This window comes from Astyanax mexicanus, chromosome 23 (genome assembly GCF_023375975.1).
Source record: "Astyanax mexicanus isolate ESR-SI-001 chromosome 23, AstMex3_surface, whole genome shotgun sequence".
NCBI lineage: Eukaryota > Metazoa > Chordata > Actinopteri > Characiformes > Acestrorhamphidae > Astyanax > Astyanax mexicanus.
Genome location: NC_064430.1, coordinates 2214500 through 2236616, shown reverse-complemented (window position 1 = coordinate 2236616; position 22117 = coordinate 2214500). Strand labels below are relative to the sequence as shown.

Sequence of the window (22117 nt, the reverse complement as noted above, 5' to 3'; positions counted from 1 at the left end):
AACCGTAGACTGCAGTTTTAGGACCTCTGTAGTTTTAGGACCGCAGTTCTAAGACGCTAAGTTTTTGAGACACTGCCACCTAGCCAAATGTTTAAAATTAATGAAACGACTCCCTAACCCTTTGAACTCTAGGCTGTTTTGGTGTTTTTTTCTCCGTTTTTGTTTTCAGTTCTTCTTTCAGGTCTTATAACACAGTAATTATATCAGACAGACACATGCCCTGATCTCTTTTACTCCAGAAGACTTACGGCTGCTCAAAAATATCATCATTTAAAATGTAAAAGGAAGCAGAATTGTTATATTTTCCTGGAACTGGCTTTTTGAATGTATAGACTTTAAATATATTCACACCAAAGATATCTTTAAAAAAATGTTTAGACTAGAGTGTTTGAGTTAAAAGCATAAGAATATGGATGATTTTAGTTAATTACATGGATTATTAATTATTAATTTGACGAAATAAATGGAGAAACAGCATCAGGCGGAGTTATTTATTTTTCTTGATAATCAATAATCACACCTCTAGGATACATGTAGATACTAAAAACCTGACACTCAGAGCAGCCTATGCATTTCAGTATTTTAATCAGGACACGCAAAGAAAACATATATATACAAAAATGTAAACTTTTTTTTAGTCTAAATAAATAAAAATTTGGTTTAGTGCAAAATAAACTATCAATAAAAACCTCGCACACTAAAATGACAGGAGTTTCTGTTTCATTGTCCAACCCCTGTAATCCATCGCGTTCAAGACCACTTCGCTAGGTGGCAGTGTCGCGAAAACATATGGTCCTTGTAGCCTTCGGTTCTGCAGTCAGACCCTTCTCCAACTCAGCGGCTCTGGATCCTCTGAGGAGAAGCTGCCGAGACTCCACCAGACTCCACCAGAGCGCCAGAAGCAGTTTCCTCTAAAACACATTTTATTTCAGCACCTCAATACTCCTGGCTGGAGGCTGAAGCAAATTAGCATGGCTTAGCTTCGCTTTGTTAGTAATTAGCAGCGGGCGTCGCCGAGTGCTCCGGGGCAGCGTCGTCAGAGGCAGCCGATTACCTGAGCGCTCAAAGTCCCCGGCATCTGTGGGGGATTAGCACGGAGAGGAAACCATCAAACGGCAAAACGGAGGAGCGTCGAGGGAAGACGCCACGCGAGCTAATATTCTGGAGGTGTGTTTTTAGCTGTGCAATCACCGACGTCCTGGAGGGAGCCTCGCTAGAGCTCTGTGCCGATCTCGCCCGACGCAAAAGAAGAAGCCAGAAAAGAAACGAAAATGCTGCCAAGGTAAAATTTGGGCGAAGTCTAAAAAAGAAAAAAGATACTAGAAGAACAAATCAGAAAAAGTTATGACACTATTTTAGGGCTATATCTATAGACGAGCCATTAACCGTGCCTTTCGTTGTGCATTGTGTACTTTTCCCATCGTTATGATAGCAAAGACTCACCGACATGCAACTTGATTAAGGGTGTGTCAGTGAGTCTTTGCTATCGTAACCAAGGTAAAAGTATACCTTGCGCAACTCAAAATGCATGCACAAAAGGTATGTACTAATTCTCTTAATTAATCATGGGTGTGTTTAAATTTGGCCGTAACATGAAATAAACCAATCAGAGTGTCTCTTGCTCATCATTCCCTTTAAGAGCCAGGTGAGCTCTGAATTTGGCGGATTGACATTTTAATGGTGCAGCTACCTGGTCGTGTCCAACTCTTCTTCTAAAATCTAACCCTACACCTAACCCCAACCTTAGCCATTAATCAACCCTAGAATCTAACTCTAACCTTAACTTTAAATCTAACTCTAAACCCAATGCTAAATATTAAGATTAGAGTTTGGGTTAGAGTTGGATGTAGGTTTACTGTACATTCAATACAGAATCATTTACTTTTTTTTTACCTTATAGTTCAATTGCATTTAATAGACATACAGTTAAATGTTAGTTGAATGTCAGATGAGCATCATAAAATGGACCATCCAAGTAAAGTGTTACCAACATTTTTTTTTTAAACTAAAAAATACTAAGTCCAGAATATTTTGTCTATGAAGTTAAGCTGCCAATCTAAATATATAAACATTAAGAAAACAAAGACAAAAAATATATATATAATAATGACATTTTTGTGTATAATAAGATAAGGCGAACCTTATTATCCAGACAAAACAAAGCACTACAGATACATTACAGAATGGATGTTACTACAAAAGTTCCTTGAAGTCAATACATCACGCGCTACAGCATCATCAATCCACGTCACTCCACCACAAAGTTACTCACAGATTGATGAGATGCAACTTTCCTAATGATCTTCCTGACCTTGGCCTGCAACCAGGAAGAGGGAGAGGGAGCAGGAGGCATGAGGTCAGAGAGATGCAGTGGAGGATGCTGAGGATGCTGAGGATGCAGAGGATGCTGAGGATGCAGAGGATGCAGAGGATGCTGGGGATGCTGAGGATGCAGAGGATGCTGGGGATGCTGAGGATGCTGAGGAAGCAGAGGATGCTGGGGATGCTGAGGATGCTGGGGATGCAGAGGATGCTGAGGGTACTGAAGATGTTGAGGATGCTGAGGATGCTGGGGATGCTGAGGATGCAGAGGATGCTGAGGATGCTGGGGATGCTGAGGATGCAGAGGATGCAGAGGATGCTGGGGATGCTGAGGATGCAGAGGATGCTGGGGATGCTGGGGATGCTGAGGATGCTGAGGATGCAGAGGATGCAGAGGATGCTGGGGATGCTGAGGATGCTGAGGAAGCAGAGGATGCAGAGGATGCAGAGGATGCTGAGGATGCTGAGGATGCTGGGGATGCAGAGGATGCTGAGGATGCAGAGGATGCTGGGGATGCTGAGGATGCTGGGGATGCAGAGGATGCTGAGGATGCAGAGGATGCAGAGGATGCGAGTTTCCAGGCTCAATCCACAATTGCGTACAGTGTATCTGCCATGAATGTTGAATGAAAGAGGCCTTCACAGATCTTCTGGGCTCAGCGCTCTTCATAACTGGCCGAACTCTCTCTATTCAGCGCCAGGTCCGATCGATCCGCCACGCTCATCGATCACGGTAACGTACACACCTACAGTGTGTGTGTGTGTGTTGGGTTTCTTTTTTTCCATTGGTTTGTAGGAGGTATTACTGAAGTCCAAGTCCTTGAATTTCTAATGACGGCTCTTTGAAGATGTGGTAAAAAGAAGCTCAGGAAAACCACCAGCTTCTGATTACAACTTGGAAGTGATTCACTTTAATCTATCTGAATTGATCTGTGGTCATCCACTCCTGAATCGAGTCCTTAAGCTCCATCGGCTACTCTCTTCTAAAGCTGAAACCAAGAAAGGAGAAACTGGTATAAATCTGGATAAATGAGAGTTCGAGAAAAACAAGAGGAAACCCACAGATCTTCATGGCTTTTTTATTTGTGCAATATGTGGTTTAGCATTGTTTTTTTAAAGGATAGATGGACAGTAGTAAGAGCTTAGATCGGGCCCAAAATATCCTACCAAATATCTTGTCATTATGAGCCCGAGCCCGATTTAAACCCCACATTTTTTTAGTAGAAAGTAGAGTGTTAAAACTGAGCTAAAAACAATGCAAACAATGATCCACAGGCCTAAACATCAGGCATGATGCTAGATGATCAGAAGTCCATCTCCTTGAATTTCTAATGACGGCTCTTTGAAGATGTGGAAAGAAGAAACTCAGGTCTGGAAAAGAGAGTTCGAGAAACTAAAGAGGAAGCCCACAGCTCTTCATGGCTTTATAATGTGTGCAGCATGTGGTTTAGCATTGTCTTGTTGAAAAATGCATGGACATCCCTTCACCTCATTGCTTTTTTCTTTGGTTTTTAGGTTTTGTTACTGGAATTTGTAGATTTGGAAAAAAGAAGCTCAAGAAAACCACCAGTGTTTAATTTTTCTATCTGAATTGATCTGTGGTCCAGGAGTAAAGCAGCATAAAGTTATCCAAAAGCAGTGTGCAAGACTGGTGGAGGAGAACATGATGCCAAGATGAATGAAAAAAACTGTGATTAAAAACCACCAGGATTATTCCACCAAATATTGATTTCTGAACTCTACACCTCATTGCTTTTTTCCTTGGTTTTTGGGTTGTGTTGCTGGAATTTGAAGATTTGGAAAGAAGAAGAAGAAGAAGAAGAAGAAGAAGAAGAAGCTCAAGGAGCTCAAGAAAACCACCAGCTTTTTTTTTCTTATAACACTTTGGAAGTGATTCACTTTAATCTATATGAATTGATCTGTGGTCATCCACTCCTGAATCGAGTCCTTAAGCTCCATCGGCTACTCTAGTCTCGAGCTGAAATAAAAGAAGAAACTGGAGTCTGGAAGATGGATGATCACAAGCCATCAAACCACCAAACCGAACTGCTTGATTTTTTGCACCAGGAGTAAGGCAGCATAAAGTTATCCAAAAGCAGTGTGTAAGACTGGTGGAGGAGAACATGATGCCAAGATGCATGAAAAAAAACTGTGATTAAAAACCAGGGTTCTCTTCACCTCATTGCTTTTTTCCTTGGTTTTTAAGTTGGTTTGAAAACAAGCTTAAGAAAACCACCAGCTTTTTTTTTGTTTATAACAATTTGGAAGTGGTTCACTTAAATCTATCTGAATTGATCTGTGGTCGTCCACTCCTGAATCGAGTCCTTAAGCTCCATCGGCTACTCTATTCTCGAGTTCAAATGAGTTCAAAGTAGAAACTGCTGTCTGGAAGACAGAGGTCGAGAAAAACAGGTGAAAACACACAGCTCTTCAGTTCACCATCAATAATGAGGAGGCCATCAAAGGCCGAGAGATGAAACATGAACCATGTTCTACTGGAAAAAAGGTCATTATTTTCTAAATGCCACTGCAGAAGGACGAAATTACCGTCATTTCAGGAGCGTCAGTGTGTTAATAGTGTCTCTCTGTGGTGCGACAGTGTTTTTTAACAGTGGGTATCATTCCTCAATCTCTTTGGTGTTGAGATTTGTAGCCTAAAGAGGGGGATTTTGTAGTAAATCCAGAGATCTGGCAGAAATCTGGCAGTTTCTGCTTGTTTTTGTCAGTTTCTGTCAGTTTTTTCCAGTATCTCAGCTCTCTCTCTCGCTCTCTTGCTTGTTTGTTGGTTATGATGTTGCGTTCTTGTAGACACTCAAAACTGCTCACTCTAATCTACTGCTGCATGAAGCCGAAAATCAAAGATCTATCAAACAGGAAAATCTTACAGGTTTCTCTGCAGGTTCCTCAGAGCATTTAATCATTGATTCCTTCATCTCTGAGTTGAATTTGTGGATTTGTGGAGTGGAAACATCCTCTATTCTTCACAAGGTAGGAGCACATGCTGTTTATTAAGCATTCTGGGTGCAGTATTGATATGGCAGATTACGCAGAATAGGTGCCATTTCTGTCCCCAGGAAATTACATGTATAAATGTGCACACTAAATAAGTTTCAATTATATTTTGTTATTAAAGCAGAACTGTGGTGTAAAACGGACTTAGTTGGGTGTAGTAAAACATGATTAAATGCAACAAAAAATACATTTCTGAAGGATTTTAATCATTATATTTCATTGTAAAGTTTATAGTTAGAGAGTGGGGGCCAGGAAATTAATGCTATTTTTTCAGTGTTCTAAGTAGTTTTTATTAATGTTTTTAATTACATATGCTACTTTTGCAATTAGGTTAATCTTCAAGACACAATGTTTAAAGGAGAGCTCTGGTGTAAAATGAACTTTTATTGTAGTAAAACATGATAAAAAATACTTTTTTAATTTGATGAATAGCACACCTCCATTCTCCCACAGCTTGTATATGTCATTATCAGTACAGTGATGGCGGCGCTCTGAGCTGAAGCTAGTAGTGTTATAGGATGTAAACAGTGTTTTTTAAAAATAAGCTTCTTCTGCACTTTTTAAGTTATTAATGCCTCGTTTTAAATATCAGGGCTCTTCTCTTGGATTCTAGTAAGGAGGTGTGGAGCTACTTTGAGCTGGATAACGGTGTAAAAAGTGATTTATCAGAGTAAATTATGCCCCGTATCTCCCAGTCTGAAGGGTGTTTGTTGGACAAACAGTTAAAATTTCTGGATCTCTGAACGCTGTGGGAGAACGGAGGTGAGCTATTCATCAAAGATAAGAACTTTTTATCATGTTTTACTACAACAAAAGTCCATTTTACACCAGAGTTCTCCTTAAAGCATTGTGTCTTGAAGATTAACCTAATGGCAAAAGTAAGGTATGTAATTAAAAACATTAATAAAAACTTCTTAGAACACTGAAAAAATAGCATTTGTTACCTGCCCCCCCCCCCCACCCATTCTCTAACTATAAACTTTACTGTAAAATATATTTATTAAAATCCTTCAGAGATGTATTTTTTTTGCATTGTTGTGTGACTTCAAATCCAAATCAAATCTATGCTTTAAAAATATTTATTTCTTAATAAATCCATAGTATTTAAGTTATAAAATACACATTTTAGTTTTGTCCCTGGGTTTCACTCAGTCCTATTACCATAACACATTACTCCATCTGAAACATCTGGAACATTCTACAATAACAAGTCACATCTACAACAGGAAGTCACATCATCAGCTGGTTCTTCTGAAGATCATGGGAAGACCAAAAAAAATAAGTTCCCTCATTAGTTGTTTTTGTACATTTTCTCTTATTGTAAAACTCTGTCCTGTTACCTAAATTAATAGTAAAGGAGTAAGTAACAGGAGTAAGTTTCAGTAACAGGAGTGAGTTTCAGTAACAGGAATGAGTTTCAGTAACAGGAATGAGCACCAGTAACAGGAGTAAGTACCAATAACAGGAGTGAGTGCCAGTAATAGAAGAAAGTTTCAGTAACAGGACTGAGTTCCAGTAACAGGAGTGGGTTCCAGTAACAGGAATGAGTTTCAGTAATAGGAGTGAGTTCCAGTAACAGGAATGAGTGCCAGAAAAGGAAATGAGTGCCAGTAATGGGAATAAGTGCCACTAACAGGAATGAGTTTCAATAACAGGACTAAGTGCCAGTAACAGGATTGAGCACCAGTAACAGGAATGAGTTCCAGTAACAGGACTGAGTGTCAGTAACATGAATAAGTTCCAGTAACAGGACTAAGTTGCAGCAACAGAAATAAGATTCAGTAACAGGAATGAGTGCCAGTCATAGGAATATATTTCAGAAACAGGAATGAATGCTATTAACAGGACTTGGATCCAGTAACAGAAATCAGTTTCAATAACAGGAATGAGTGCCAGTAACAGGACTGAGTTCCAGTAACAGGAATAAGTTTCAGTAACAGGAGTGGGTTCCAAAAACAGGAATGAGTGCCAGAAAAGGAAATGAGTGCCAGTAATGGGAATAAGTGCCACTAACAGAAATGATTTTCAATAACAGGACTAAGTGCCAGTAACAGGAGTGAGCACCAGTAACAGGAATGAGTTCCAGTAACAGGACTAAGTTGCAGCAACAGAAATAAGATTTAGTAACAGGAATGAGTTCCAGTAACAGGACTAAGTTGCAGCAACAAAAATAAGATTCAGTGACAGGAATGAGTACCAGTAACACGACTAAGTCAACAAGAATTCAATGTTCATTGCTATGTTGGCAACACTCTACAGAATTCAACAATAAAGAATACTCAATAAAACAGAGTGAACCAGCATCTCAGTTTCCTCTGCTAAAAAGCGTTGGTTGGACACGTCCAGGTAGCTGCACTATTAAAATAACAATCCCCTGTGTTCTCAAAGTCAGAGCTCACCTGGCTATTAAAGGGAATGATGAGCAAATGTTTTATTGGTTTATTGATTAATTAATAGAATTAGTAGATGCCTTTTGCGCCGTTCGAGCCACGCAAGGTGTATTTTTCCCGTCGTTACGATAGCAAAGACACTAAATACACAAAAATTTAAATTTTAAGGATTCTTTTTAATTTTCGCAATTGGTCCAAAAACACCTGTGCTATGTAACGAATGCGCAGTAAGTAGAGAAAAGTGAATTCCGGGAACTCGGCATGTGTGACATGTATGAGCCGTAACCGTAATCCATGCAGTCAACACATATACGCCCACATACACACCTCACAGCCCACTTCCTGTCAATCAACCTCGTATCTCCACAATTTCCATCATTGCAGCGATGGAGACAAAGCGCAGGACCGCGGCGCTGACAGTGAGACAGGGCCTCAGCGCCGCAAATAATCAGCAGCCATCAAACACGGCGAGATGAAAGAGTGAGGAATGTGGAGGAGAAGAAAAATCCCTCCGTCATGGAGAGAGAGAAAGAGAGAGAGAGAGAGAGAGAGAGAGAGAGAGAGAGAGAGAGAGAGAGAGAGAGAGGGGGGAAGAGAGAGAAGCCAGGCCAGTTAATGGCACCGGAGAGCGACTGTCATCGATCTGATCGGATTTCTCAGATGGAGTGCTTCTCGGATGTCGATGGGAGAAGGTGCATGAGATTCGGAGCTCTCCACGACATCCATCATTCCGGAGGTCCCCCACTCCGGAGAACCTGCCGGAAGAAATATGCACACGGCACAAATGATATATCTGATATATCTGAATGAAAGCCATTACTGCCATCGCGCCGCCAAATGAAGGGCCGTATTTTTTGGCCTCACAATGCTGCACAATAGAGGAGTGAATCAACATCACTTCATAGCATTCATAGCATTCATAGATCAGGTGCGCACCAATTAAACGTGAGCGAAATACACCCGTGATAAAACAAACGTATGTTTAAGAGTCCAGAGGTGTTAGGTAATTTGTTTAAGGTTTCTACTCCAGGGGTGAAAAAACTACGGCGAGGTATTTTAGAAATAAAATTAAAGTTGGTCTGCTATTAAGCAGTTTTTTATAATGTGAGTTTCAAAAAACACTGGGTGTCCAAACACTGACCTGAAAATAACAGATGTACCTGTACCATGTACAGTACAAGCCAAAAGTTTGAAAACACCATCTTTTTTATGCGTTTTATATATATATATATATATAATTATTTACATTGTAGATTCTCACTGAAGCATCAAAACTATGAATGAACACATGAGGAGTTTTATGTACTTAACAAAAAAAAGGTGAAACTAAAAAAAAAAAAAAAAAAATTATATATATATATATATATATATATATATATATATATATATATATATATATATATATATATATATATATATATATATATATTCTAGTTTCTTCCAAATAGCCCCCCTTTGCTCTGATTACTGCTTCGCACACTCTTGGCATCATTCTCTCAATGAGCTTATCTCAAAGAGGTGGCCACCTGAAATGAAAAGTTTTCCAACAGTCTTGAAGGAAGGAAGGAGTTCCCAGAGGTGTTTATTAGCACTTGTTGGCTCTTTGTCTTCTTCACTCTGTGCTCCAGCTCACCCCAAACCTGGATCTGGATTGGGTTCAGGTCCACACGAAAAAGTAATTCATCAAACTTAAATCTCGAAATGCTTTATTAGCATTAGTTAATTAAATATTAATTGAAACATGTTTGTGTGCAACAACAAACATTTAAAATATAAACTAAATACATTGAGAACATAACGTTTTATGTGCATAAATAAAGGGACACTCTTTGAGCCACGGGGTCATTCTTACTTAAATTGAACAGTATTGGCTGGTGCCTTTCTTATGAGGTAGGAAGTCAGGAAGTCAGGTCATCCAAACAGTTGAGCCCCACTTATTCTTATATTTTATGTAATGATTACTGGACAAAAATATAAACATTTTGATACAAAATTTAGATTTGTTCTTTAAAGCTCCACTAAGTAGGATTGAGATTTTGTGCTTGTGGGCTCCCTCTACAGTTGATTAGTTTCTCCTTCTCGTTTTCTGGCTTTCACAGACATATTCGTTAGTTTGTAAAGAATGAACCAGTAGTCCTTGTAGAACTGTTAGAACTAAAGGTCGGAAAGCAGGTTGCAGTTCTCGCGAGCGTCGGTCGCGGCCGCCTCGGAAAACTTACAGAGTCTGGTTTGAGCTCAGAGGAGCTCCGGCACAGACACGAGAGCACCGCTATTCCTCCTATTACACCTCAATGCAGCGCTGCAGTGAGTTTCAAGCTGTAATTTTACTTCTTTAAAAAGATCAAAAATCAAGAGAATCCTACCTAGTGCTGCTTTAAGTTGCCATATATAATATATATATATATATATATATATATATATATATATATATATATATATATATATATATATATATATATATATATATTGGCTTATACTACTGCATAAATGATCATTCTTTCGACTAAAGGTGTCCGCTGCTGCAGCACACAGAGGAGCAGAGGGAAGGAGGGAGGAGGGGCTTAGTGTGGATGTGAGTGATAGACATGTGTATTGGGCATTTATGGAAATACGGAACAAATCGCGTCCCGTAATGGTTCAATACGGGATGCAACATTTAGTTGCCAAATAAGGGAACATTCCGTATTCTAAGGGATGGGTGGCAACCCTAGTTCACACACTATTTTTTTTTTTGCAACTGTGTATGTTTAAATGTTAATTTTTTTTTTAAAAGGCTATTTTTGAAAAATATATATTTTTTGGATTTGTATTCTATTCTATAAAAAAAAGCAATAATCTCACATTTTGTTTTGCGCAACGCTCACTCAACAATTACTCCAATTACATTTTTGTTTTTTTATGTTACGTCACGCTCCGTTGTGTTGAGGGTTTGTGTATAAAGAGGGGATATTCTAATGGGATCATTTCCTCGGTGCGGGTCATCCATTTCATGTTGGCAGATACACTATCTACCTCGAGAAGTAAATAGCTTTTTCAATCTCCTACAACCGAGGCCACGGCGTGCGCTGTGCTTTGAATAAGAGATTATTGAGGCCGGCGCTACGGGCTAGAGATAGCATTATTATCATCTCCAGCAGGAGGCTCTCTCCCCAGGTCTCCTCACAAAACAGCTCATAAATCAGCCTCAGCAAGGCCCCACTGGAAGCTGACGGATCGCCTGACTGAAGACATAGTTACCTGGAGATGATGATGATGATGATGATGCTGCTGCTGCACCCCGATCAAATCCCCCCCCCCCCCGATATGAAGAACAGCGTCTTCAGTGGGAAACTGATGAGTCCTGGCCTCCGTCCAGCTCTTAACGATCTGCGTTTGGACTCGGAGCGATCTGATTGGTGGAGGGGAGACTTCTGGGTCGCGCTAAGTGGAAGCCTCTTAGATTCAGTATTATCAGTCCGCTATTACCCGGCTGGCACACGACCAGCCCTTCGATAAACACTGACCGAGCGTAACATTATGACCACCTCCTTGTTTCTACACCCTGATCATGTGCACTCTAAAAAAAAAAAAAAAAAAACAGAGGTACAATATGAGTACTTTTTTGTACTCAAAGGTACACTCTTCATAATTGTCCCCTCAAAGGTACAATATTGGGTACAAAATAGGACTTTTTCTAAAAGATACTTTTTTGTACCTCAATATAAGGTACAGCCCCAGAGACAAGCTTTATACTCTTTTAAGTACAAATCTGTACTTATTTTTCTTAGAGTGTGTAGAACTCTTTTTAGCATGGTGGTGTTGTATGAGCAGTATGAGGAATATGAGTATGGATGGATAACTCCGTCGCTTCATTATTGCCTCAGTTTCATATTTTGCCGGCTGCAGGAATGACGAACCTGGCTGGCTCAGTGGGTGGGGCCCCTTTGAGGGGGATTCCGATAACCAATATGGAATTTAAAGGGGCGCTCTCACAAAGTTTGTCGTTGCATTCAATTCATAAACAGTCGTTGTCTGAGGTCCTCTGGACAAATGATGTGTGTGCTTGCCTTGTTGCAACAGGCCTAGGTGATATGTGTTATATCCTATGGGTGATGTCCTGTGGATGATGTCCTATGGATGGTGTCCTGTGGATGGTGTACTGTGGATGATGTCCTGTGGATGGTGTCCAGTGGATGATGTCCTGTGGATGGTGTACTGTGGGCAGTGTCCCATGGGTGGTGTCCTATGAATGGTGTCCTGTGGATGATGTCCTGTGGATGATGTCCTGTGGGAAGTGTCCCATTGGTGGTGTCCTATGAATGGTGTCCTGTGGATGGTGTCCTGTGAATGGTGTCCTATGAATGGTGTCCTGTGGGCATTGTCCTGTGGATGATGTACTGTGGGTGATGTCCTTTGGGCAGTGTCCCGTAGGTGGTGTCCTATGAATAGTTTCCTGTGGGCATTGTCCTGTGGATGATGTAGTGTGGGTGATGTCCTTTGGGCAGTGTCCCGTAGGTGGTGTCCTATGAATGGTGTCCTGTGGGCAGTGTCCTGTGGATGATGTCCTGTGGAAGATGTCCCGTGGATCATGTCCTGTGGATGGTGTCCCGTAGATCATGTCCTGTGGGCAGTGTCCTGTGGATGATGTAATGTTGATGGTGTCCTTTGAATGGTGTCCTGTGGATGGTGTCCTGTGGATGATGTACTGTGGGTGATGTCCTGTGGGCAGTGTCCCGGGGGTGGTGTCCTATGAATGGTGACCTGTGGGCAGTGTCCTGTGGATGGTGTCCTGTGGATGATGTACCGTTGATGGTGTCCTCTGAATGGTGTCCTGTGGATGGTGTCCTGTGGATGATGTACTGTGAGTGATGTTCTGTGGGCAGTGTCCTGTGGATACTCTTAATTTTTCTAGAGCTGTAAATAAATTAATATATAGTTTTGAACATATCTCAGACTGTGTGCTGATATTTCTCTATATCTGGTGACATGTTAGTCAACTCTAATCACGTAGTGCTGAATCCCCACTTTCCTCTAATCTTCACTGGGAGTTTATGCTGAGATTGTGTATATGCACATCAATAGGCTCACGGCCCATAGCTCTGCTCACCCGAAAGTCAGATCCACAGATTAAAATTAAACACTGATGAATAAATAAGAAAGGGAGGAACCGTAATCCCCACAGACTCGCAGACGGTAAACATCTTTGAGGGGAAAGAGGGGGAGTTTAGACACGTGGTGCCAAAAAAATAAAGAAATAAAGCATGAAAAGTTCCTACATTAACCCTGAGACCTGTACGGGTATTGTTTTTTTTTTATTATTTATTTAATTTGGCAATTATTTTACTTCTAATTAAATAAATAAAAATATACTTTCTGATTAATTTATGTATTCATTTAAAAAAAAAAAAAAACAAGTCCTATATAGCAGTTTTACAGGAGAGAGAAAAAACCTTCTAAACTTTTAATGGAGGTCAATGTAAAAAAAAAAGTTTATTTCAGGTCATTTTGAAGAGTTTCTATTAGTTTATTAAAATCAATAAAAATGGAAATATTTGTTTTCCTTTGGACAGTGATTATATACTGCATGATATATATATATATATATATATATATATATATATATATATATATATAATGCAAAATAGTATAGTAAAAAAAAAGTATATAATACGTGAATGATGATTTTAATTATTATTGTATGTCTCAGGCAGATAATACTATAAATTATTATAGATGTGATCTGAATAGACACTGACTGGTTCTTGCCACAAGAGGGAGTAATAAAATGCCCTATAAAAAGGCTCTAAGGCCACACTTGGGTAGTGCACCTCTTGGTGAAAGATTGTGACCTCTGAATGCACTCAAAGACATTTTACCCAGTTGACACACTTCATTATTAGTGGTGTTGTGAAACCTGGAATGCTAAAAACTGAAATTATATCACCTTTAGTGATGCTTACAGGTTCTGATGGTGGTAGGTTTTGAATATGGAGACTTTATAGTGAACACTTCAATAAAATTCAAGATTTCAATGTAGGGCTCAGTTTCAGAAAGCTGGGTTTGAGTCCTTGGCTGTGGGCCTTGCAGCAGGACAATGACCCTAAACATACTTCAAAAAGCACCCACAGAGTAAATAAGTATAATAAAGTATACAGAGAAACACATACAGAACTAGAGTCTGTAATAATTATATATTAGACTACAGACATGATGTTCTGCTTGATCTGTGCAGTTGTTTTTGGACTGAGTCTATAAGAGAGTAAAGAAAACTGAAGATCTGATCTGTTCTGTAATGATTAACACAGGAGAACAAACCCCACACAGCGCAGGATCCTGCAGTCGCAGGACTCGCCGCCGCCGCAGCAGCTGCTGCATGCACTAAGTGCCTCACGCTGGCGTGGTAAAGGCTGATAATGGGCGTCCTAATGGAGACCCTCATCTTGAGTGAACGGCATGCTGGGAGAGAGGCTGTTAGACTATAAAGTGCCAATATCCCAATGTCCCCAACCATCGCAGGAACAGTACGGCCACCGCTTCTCCTGAGCCTGGATTCATTAGCCGCCGCGGCTAACCCGCACACACTGTCCACAACCGGCCTGAACCATTAACCCAGATGCTGCATTAAAGAGCTGAGCTTTATAATGAAGCACGGAAACAAAATACCAGATTCAGAGCGATTAGTGCGTTTAGGACCCGATCGCCAATTGCTAAACAATTTCTGATACTGATCAATATCAGGGCTGGATGCTACTTTAACCCCTCCAGCATTACACAACGCTCAGCATGTGCCCAAATAACAGTGTACAGTTATTAAAAATCTTAAAACACTTTTCTTTAACGTTTTTAAACGCTCTGGTAACGGCGCTGCAATGACAGTTTAATTTTTTTTTTGTTTGTTCACAATGTTACTTTTAGAATAAAGCTGTAAAATAAGATATAAAATAATAAATTCATATAATTTTGGGAATAATGAAAGTTTAATAAAATGGTCATAATATATTAATAAAACAGTTGTCAAACTTCTGGGTCAAACTTAGTGGCCAATTTTTAGTGGTCAAGTTTAGTGATTTGTTTTAGTGGGCAGTTTTAGTGGTAGGTTTTGGTGATCTGTTTTAGAAGACAGTTCTAGCAGCAAGTTGCATGGTCAGTTTTAATGGTCAGTTTTAATGGTCGGTTTTAGAGGGAAGTCTTAGTGGTCAGTTTCAGTAATTAGTTTTAATGGACAATTTTAGTGGTGAGTTTTAGTGGTCAGTTTCTGTGGTTAGTTTTAGAGGGCAGTTTTAGTGGTAGGTTTTGGTGATCTGTTTTAGAGGTCAGATCTAGCAGCAAGTTGCATGGTCACTTTTAGTGATCAGTTTTATTAAGCAGTTTTAGTGATTTGTTTTAGTGGGCAGTTTTAGTGGTCAGATTTAGTGGTACATTTTAGTGATCCGTTTTAGTGGTAAGTTGCACGGTCAGTTTTAGTGCTCAGGTTTAAAAATTTGCTTAGTTGTCAGTTTTAGTGATCAGATTTTGTGATCATTTTTAGTAATCAGCTTTAGGGGTCAGATTTAGTGGTAATTTTTTGTTATTTGTTTTAGAGGGCAGTTTATGCGGTTATTTGCATGGTCAGTTTTAGTGGTAAGTTACGTGGTCAGTTTCAGTGATCAGTTTTAGTAGTCAGGTTTAAAGATTTGTTTTAGTGGTCAATTTTACTGGTCAGTTTTAATGGTTAGTTTTAGTATTTAGTTTTAGAGGTCAGTTTTAGTATTTAGTTTTAGAGGTCAGTTTTAGTAATCAGTTTTAGAGGTCAATTTTAGTGGTTAGTTTTAGTAATCAGTTTTAGTGGTCAGTTTTAGAGGTCAGTTTTAGAGGTCAGTTATGTGGGCAGGCTTGGTTGAGAACCCCTGCAGTAGGATGTATAATAACCTTGTGGAATTAAGTATCAGAATAAAAGTAGCTCAGATAAAAAGAACTCTTTTAAGATCTGTACAGAACCGTTTAAGGATTCACGGTTCTTTAAGCTCTTTATAGAATAAGCTATACGCACCGTCTCTTTTATGAGGGAACATTAGAACACCTTTGAAGAGCTTATTATGGGCTGTAGTATAATTTTTGGAACAGATCCCACAGTTCTGACAGAATCTACAGAAACCGTCCAGATTTCTCCTGGGGGTTTTAGAAACAGTCTGATGCACAAAGACTTCAAACAACACTAGAAACAGATAATCGCTGAGCTAAAGAGGAGCAACCTGATGCTTCCTGATGAGATAAACACACGCTACTAATTTTAGAATAAATTCATATTAGTCTAGGAATAATGGTAGTTTAATAATACAGTCATAATATGTTAATAATAAAGTTGTAATATTTTGGGAATAACAAAGTATATTTAACTACTTTTTTAGAGTAAAGTTACAACATTTTGAGTTCTATTGGTTTTATTGGTCAGTTTTACTGAACAGTTTTTGTGGGCTGTTTTAGTTGTAAGTTGCATGGTCAGTTCTAGAGGGCAGTTTTTATGATCAGTTTTAGTGAGCAGTTTTATCAAGCAGTTTTAGAGATATGTTTCAGAGGGCAGTTTTAGTGGTAAGTTGCATGGTAAGTTTTAGTGGTCACTTTTAGAGGGCAGTTTTAGTGGTAAGTTGCATGGTAAGTTTTAGTGGTCACTTTTAGAGGGCAGTTTTTGTGGTAAGTTACATGGTAAGTTTTAGTGGTCAGTTCTAGAGGTCAGTTTTAATGGTAAGTTTTAGAGGCCAGTTTTTGTGATCAGTTTTAGTGATTAGTTTTATCAAGCAGTTTTAGTGATATGTTTTAGAGGGCAGTTTAAGTGGTAAGTTACATGGTCATGCATGGTCTGTTTTTGTGGTTAGTTTTATTGATCAGTTTTACTAAGCAGTTTTAGTGATATGTTTTAGAGGGCAGTTTTAGTGGTCAGATTTATTGGACAGTTTTAGTGGTTTTAGTGAGAATAAGAGAATAATGAGAATAAATTAATTATATTTTGGGAACATTTTAGTAAGACCGTCGTAATATTTTGAGAATAATCAGAACAATTAATTTGTGTAGAATAAGTTATGATTTTTAAGAATAATTTGGGTTTTATATATATATATATATATATATATATCTATATATATATATATATATATATATATATATATATATATATATATATATATATATACAAAGATGTAATAAAACTTACCATGCATTTTTTTATTTTAAAAAATATATATATTACTAAGAAGATTCAGAAGCTCCAGAAGCTCAGAGTGATCGATATGGTCTGTGCTGGTATTTCTGAATACTGTATTTGCAGAAAATAGAAAGTGTGCCCTCCAGATGATGCAGTGGTTAGCATTTAGCCTTGAGCTAGGAAAAGCACTTTTAACCCCTGACCGCTAACAGGTGAAATCCTTGAGGATTCAAAGAAAGAAAACTTCAGAGTGTGAAAACCAGAACTCAAACCACAGCTGATCAAAAAACCCAGATTAAAAGCAGACACTATGATGATCTCAGGACAACTTGCAAGATGATGTTGGTCTCAGGACATCAATGATGAAAGACATCTAATTTAAATGTCAAAATATCCTCATTTACATTGATAAAAACTGTCAAAATACAGCACTGGGAAATCTGAATCAGTTTCTCTGATTTTGCTATTTATAGGTTTATGTTTGAGTAAAATGAACATTGTTGTTTTACTTTATAAACTACAGACAACATTTCTCCAAAATTCAAAATAAAAATAAATATGCAGAGCTTTCAGACCTCAAAGTTTTATGAAAATTAGTTCAGAAATCAATAGTCAGTGTAAAAACCTCGGTTTTTAAATCACACTTTTCAGTTTTTGTGCATCTTGGCATCACGTTCTCCTCCACCACCAGTCTTGCACACTGCTTTTGGTGCAAATATTAATTAAAGCAGTTCAGTTTGGTGGTTTATTGGCTTGTGATCATCCCTCTCCTTTTGATTATATTCCAGAGGTTTTTAATTTGGTAAAATCAATGAACGCATCATTTTTAAGTAAATATATAATAATTTCTTCTTTTTTGAGCACCTGAACAGTGCTATTTTAATTCTAATGCCTGGTGCTGGATGAATGCAGGAGATTTAAGAGTGGTTGAGAACCGGTGTGCATGTTGATGAGATGCCACCTACAGAGATCTGGCACTAAAGACTGGCACTAAAGACTGGCACAAACTGTAAAACAAACAGAACAGCTGCTGCAGCAAAGTTCTGCCCGCACCCTGTTTACTCGTCTGCGTTCAGGTGGGAGGTAAAGAGATTTTTTTTAACGCCATCCATCAAATTTCTTAATAGTTTGCACCCGGTGGGTGTTATTAACAAGCTGCAGCTGCAGGTATTGATAGAGCTGTCTGGGTCACTTCTTTAATCTTGCAAACTTCAATTAATAACACTGTTAATAATGCTAACCATCACTCTGCACTGTTTTCATTTGTTAATTTCTGTTTTGCATTATTTGGCGTATATTTATATTTATATTTATGTGGCAAGAGAGTGGACCAGTCGGAGATCTTGCACCACTTTAAAGGTCAAATTTAATGTTTTTTAAAGACCTTTTTAAGACCTCGATAAATATATAATTTAAGACCCATGAATGTAGTCATAATTTCTTTGGGAGAAAATAATTCATTTACAAAAGCTCTTTTGTAGCTTGACAAAAGTTCTAAAATGCATTATTTATTTACTATAATCATTGTCATGGCTTCATTAAATCTTTCAGTTAGCTAGCTCACCGCTAACTTTCATATGTTAGCTAGCTTTCTGCTAACCTCAGTTTTCTCTTTGGTATAGTAGTTAGCTTACCGCTAATGTTAGTATTCTAGCTAACTTGCCACTAATGTTAGCTAGCTTTCCGCTAACCTTTGTTTTCTCCTTTGTAATGTTGCCAGCTCGCCGCTAATGTTACTATGCTAGCTAACTCACCACTAATGTAACCTTAGTTTTCTCCTTGTTAACGCAGCTAGCTCACCACTAATGTTACTATGCTAGCTAGCCCGCTGCTAATGTTAGTTAGCTTTCTGCTAACCTTTGTTTTCTCCTTGGTAAAATAGCTAGCTCACCGCTAATGTTAGTATGCTAGCTAGCCTGCCGCTAATGTAAGCTAGCTTTCTGCTAACCTTTGTTTTCTCCGTAGTAATGTAGCTAGCTTGCTGCTAATGTTACTATGCTAGCTAGCCCGCTGCTAATGTTACCTAGCTTTCCGCTAACCTCAGTTTTCTCCTTGGTAACGTAGCTAGCTCGCCACTAATGTTACTACGCTAGGTAGCTCGCCGCTAATGTTAGCTAGCTTTCCGCTAACCTCAGCTTTCTCCTTGGTAGCGTAGCTAGCTCACCGCTAATGTTACTACACTAGCTAGCTCACCGCTAATATTAGCTAGCTTTCCGCTAACCTCAGTTTTCTCCTTGGTAATGTAGCTAGCTCAACGCTAATGTTACTACACTAGCTAGCTCACCGCTAATGTTAGCTAGCTTTCCGCTAACCTCAGTTTTCTCCTTGGTAATGTAGCTAGCTCGCCACTAATGTTACTACACTAGCTAGCACACCGCTAATATTAGCTATTTTTCCGCTAACCTCAGTTTTCTCCTTGATAACGTAACTAGCTCACCACAAATGTTACTACACTAGCTAGCTCACCGCTAATATTAGCTATTTTTCCGCTAACCTCAGTTTTCTTCTTCGTAACGTAGCTAGCTCGCCGCTAATGTTACTGACCTTTATTACCAGGATTTTAATTTAAGACATTTTAAGGACCCATGGGAACCCTGACAGTGGTGCTGTGGTTAATGCATGTGTCACATAGTTCCAGCAGCCTGGGTGTTGAGGGTTCAAACCCAGACCAGTCAATATACCGTATTTTTTTTTCACAAAAAAAGGCGCAATAATTTAACTTCCCAAAAATTGTCAGTGCATCTTATAATCTGGTGGAGAGCCCTGACATTTAAAACGAGGCATTAATAACTTAAAATGTACACAAGAAGCTTTTTAAAAAGGACTGTTTACATCCTATAGCGCTTCTTTGTAGCTCTGAGCGCCGCCATCACTGTACTGATAATGACAGACATATATACATAGACTCTATGACATTATCAGTACAAAGAAGGCAGCACCCGGAGATTTTCCTGAACTACGGGATGTAAACAGTGGTTTTAATAAGCTTCTTCTGCACTTTTTAAGTTAATAATGCCTTTGAGCTGGATAACGGTGGAAAAAGTGATTTATTGGGGCAAAATATGCAGAGTTGTGGGCAAAGAGCACAACATTTCTGGATCTCAGAAAGCTGCAGGGGAACAATGGTGAGCTATTCAACAAAGGTAAGAACTTTTTATCATGTTTTACTACAATAAAAGTCTATTTTACACCAGAGTTCTCCTTTAATGAGCAGTAAATCTACTCCGCTGAAGTACAGAGTTATACAGGAGTTTCAGTGAAGTTTCTCCAGCACTAAGGCTGGAGCAGTATTAGCATTAGCCGCTAACCGCAGCACTAAGCGCTAGCTCTTAAGCCATTCACAGATAAGTATATCAGACTGTAGTCTGTGTGTTACAGTGTTAAAACAAGCTATGTGGGTCAAACCGCTAGCTAATATCACCCTGGTTTACTGTAACACTCAGGGATCCTCAGTGTACCACTCTTGGGCGGCATTAACCGCTAATACTAATGCTAATGCTCTAACTTTAGTGAAAATCTGTAAATAAACGGAAGCGCTTTACTCACCCAAATAAACAGTTTTCAGGAGAGAAATCTGTGTAGATTAACATCTAGTGTAAAATGTGCCTTATGTAAAAATAAAAAAAGACCAGAAAATGTAAGTTTATTGATAATGCGCCTTAAAATCTGGTGCGCCTTATAGTGCGAAAAATATGGTAAATATTTGCCCTAGTACTATTTTACTGATCTATAGGCGAGCCGTCAACTTTGCACCAAGCAGCTTGAGAGTCTTTGCTATCATAACTTTGGGAAAAGTACATCTTGAGCTGTTCAAACTACTATAAAATCTATCTAGCAAATAAATCCAATTAACTCAAATATTTAAGTTTGTTTTATTTCAATTGTATTAGAGGCCTGTGTGCAATATTTTATATTTTAACTTGACCTTTTTATTTTATAAATCATCCCTAAACAGTAAAGAAAACATGATTAAAGTGTTCTAAATCACATTAAACTATTAAAAAAGCTCAAATTAAATATATTCTGATGGACAACAGCTCTCATATAGTGTTATAGGGAATAAAACCAAAATTAAAAAAAATATATGTTATGATGCAAGATCTTAAAGGGTTCATTAATGGTGGGTGTGGTTAATTTTGGGAGTAACGTGAAATAAACCAATCAGAGTGTAAATTGCTCATCATTCCCGTTAAGAGCCAGGTGAGCTCTGACTTTGGCAGATTGCTATTTTAATGCATTAATTTGAATGGGTCTCCACACATAATTATAGTTATTAATGTTATTACCCTTTATATTTGTTAATGTCTGTTAAATGTATATTAATGAATAAATATGAATCAAAAGAAGAAATAAAACAAGGGTTATGAGGGTTATTTTTGATAAGTCGGCCTTGACGTTATTATATATCTATGTCTAATATAACCCAGGCACGCTCTTTTCATGGCGTATATTGTGGTGTATATGAAGTATATTGGGTATATTACATGCCAAATTCTGCATTTGGCATTTCACAATGCATAATGTGTGAGTGTGTGTGTGTGTGTGTGTGTGTATAGAGGCTGCCTGGAGCTCAGAGTATATTTTTATATATATTTCTGTACCTGCACTGCATAAACCCAGAACCTTGAAGTCTGCAGACCAGAGTTGTGGATGCATTGTATCCAGCGAAGCGCCCATTACTGCAGATCTTGGAACACACATGCGACGAAGCCCATCTGTCTGTTACACAACATCTTTAAAACGCTCCTTCAGGGGTCTTTTAAGGAAGGAGACAATATAATCCTGCCATCGCATTGTGTTTACAAGGGTTTGTTTAGCATAGTTGTAGAAAAAAGTCTTTTATAAAAGCTGGAGAATACAGCACTTCAGTGCCGTGCAGGGAACATGCCAATAAAAAGGCTTTATTATGGTATATATTTAATAGTGTATACAAGCATGATAATTACCATCTGATCTTACTTCTAACTCTATGATTATTAGAGATTTCTTAAGTGTCATCTTCATCTTTATCAAACCTGTATTTAAGCCATTGTAGAGTTAAAGGTGGCTGGTTTGCACTGGTTCAGGTTAGTTAAAGCATTAGTAAATTTGGATCGTTTTCCTTTTGGTTTGGTATGGGGCTGATTCAGTTTGGTTTAGGTCTGGCTTGCTTGGGTTTGGTTTAGTTTTGGATGGGGTTGGGATTGGGGGGGTTGGATAAGGTTTAGTTTGGTTTAGGTCTGGTTTGCTTAGCTTT

The 22117-nt window shown here is 38.6% G+C and overlaps 1 protein-coding gene across 1 annotated transcript; it reads right to left on the bottom strand.

The window, feature by feature from the left end:
- Positions 1–2357: 2357 nt before the first annotated feature.
- Positions 2358–14142, bottom strand: LOC125787114 (spore coat protein SP96-like). Its single transcript, XM_049470874.1, has 2 exons — positions 14019–14142; positions 2358–2866 (listed from the first exon to the last, which is right to left on the bottom strand). Exons 1-2 carry the CDS (start codon positions 14140–14142, stop codon positions 2358–2360), a joined length of 633 nt encoding a protein of 210 aa, XP_049326831.1.
- Positions 14143–22117: the final 7975 nt, after the last annotated feature.

Excerpts from the sequence above, each read along its gene's own strand:
- LOC125787114 (XM_049470874.1), bottom strand. The coding sequence starts at position 14,142 with ATGAGGGTCTCCATTAGGACGCCCATTATCAGCCTTTACCACGCCAGC. Across the intron at positions 2,867-14,018 it reads AGGATCCTGCGCTGTGTGGG|CATCCTCTGCATCCCCAGCA; the intron begins GTTTGTTCTCCT and ends CTGCATCCTCAG.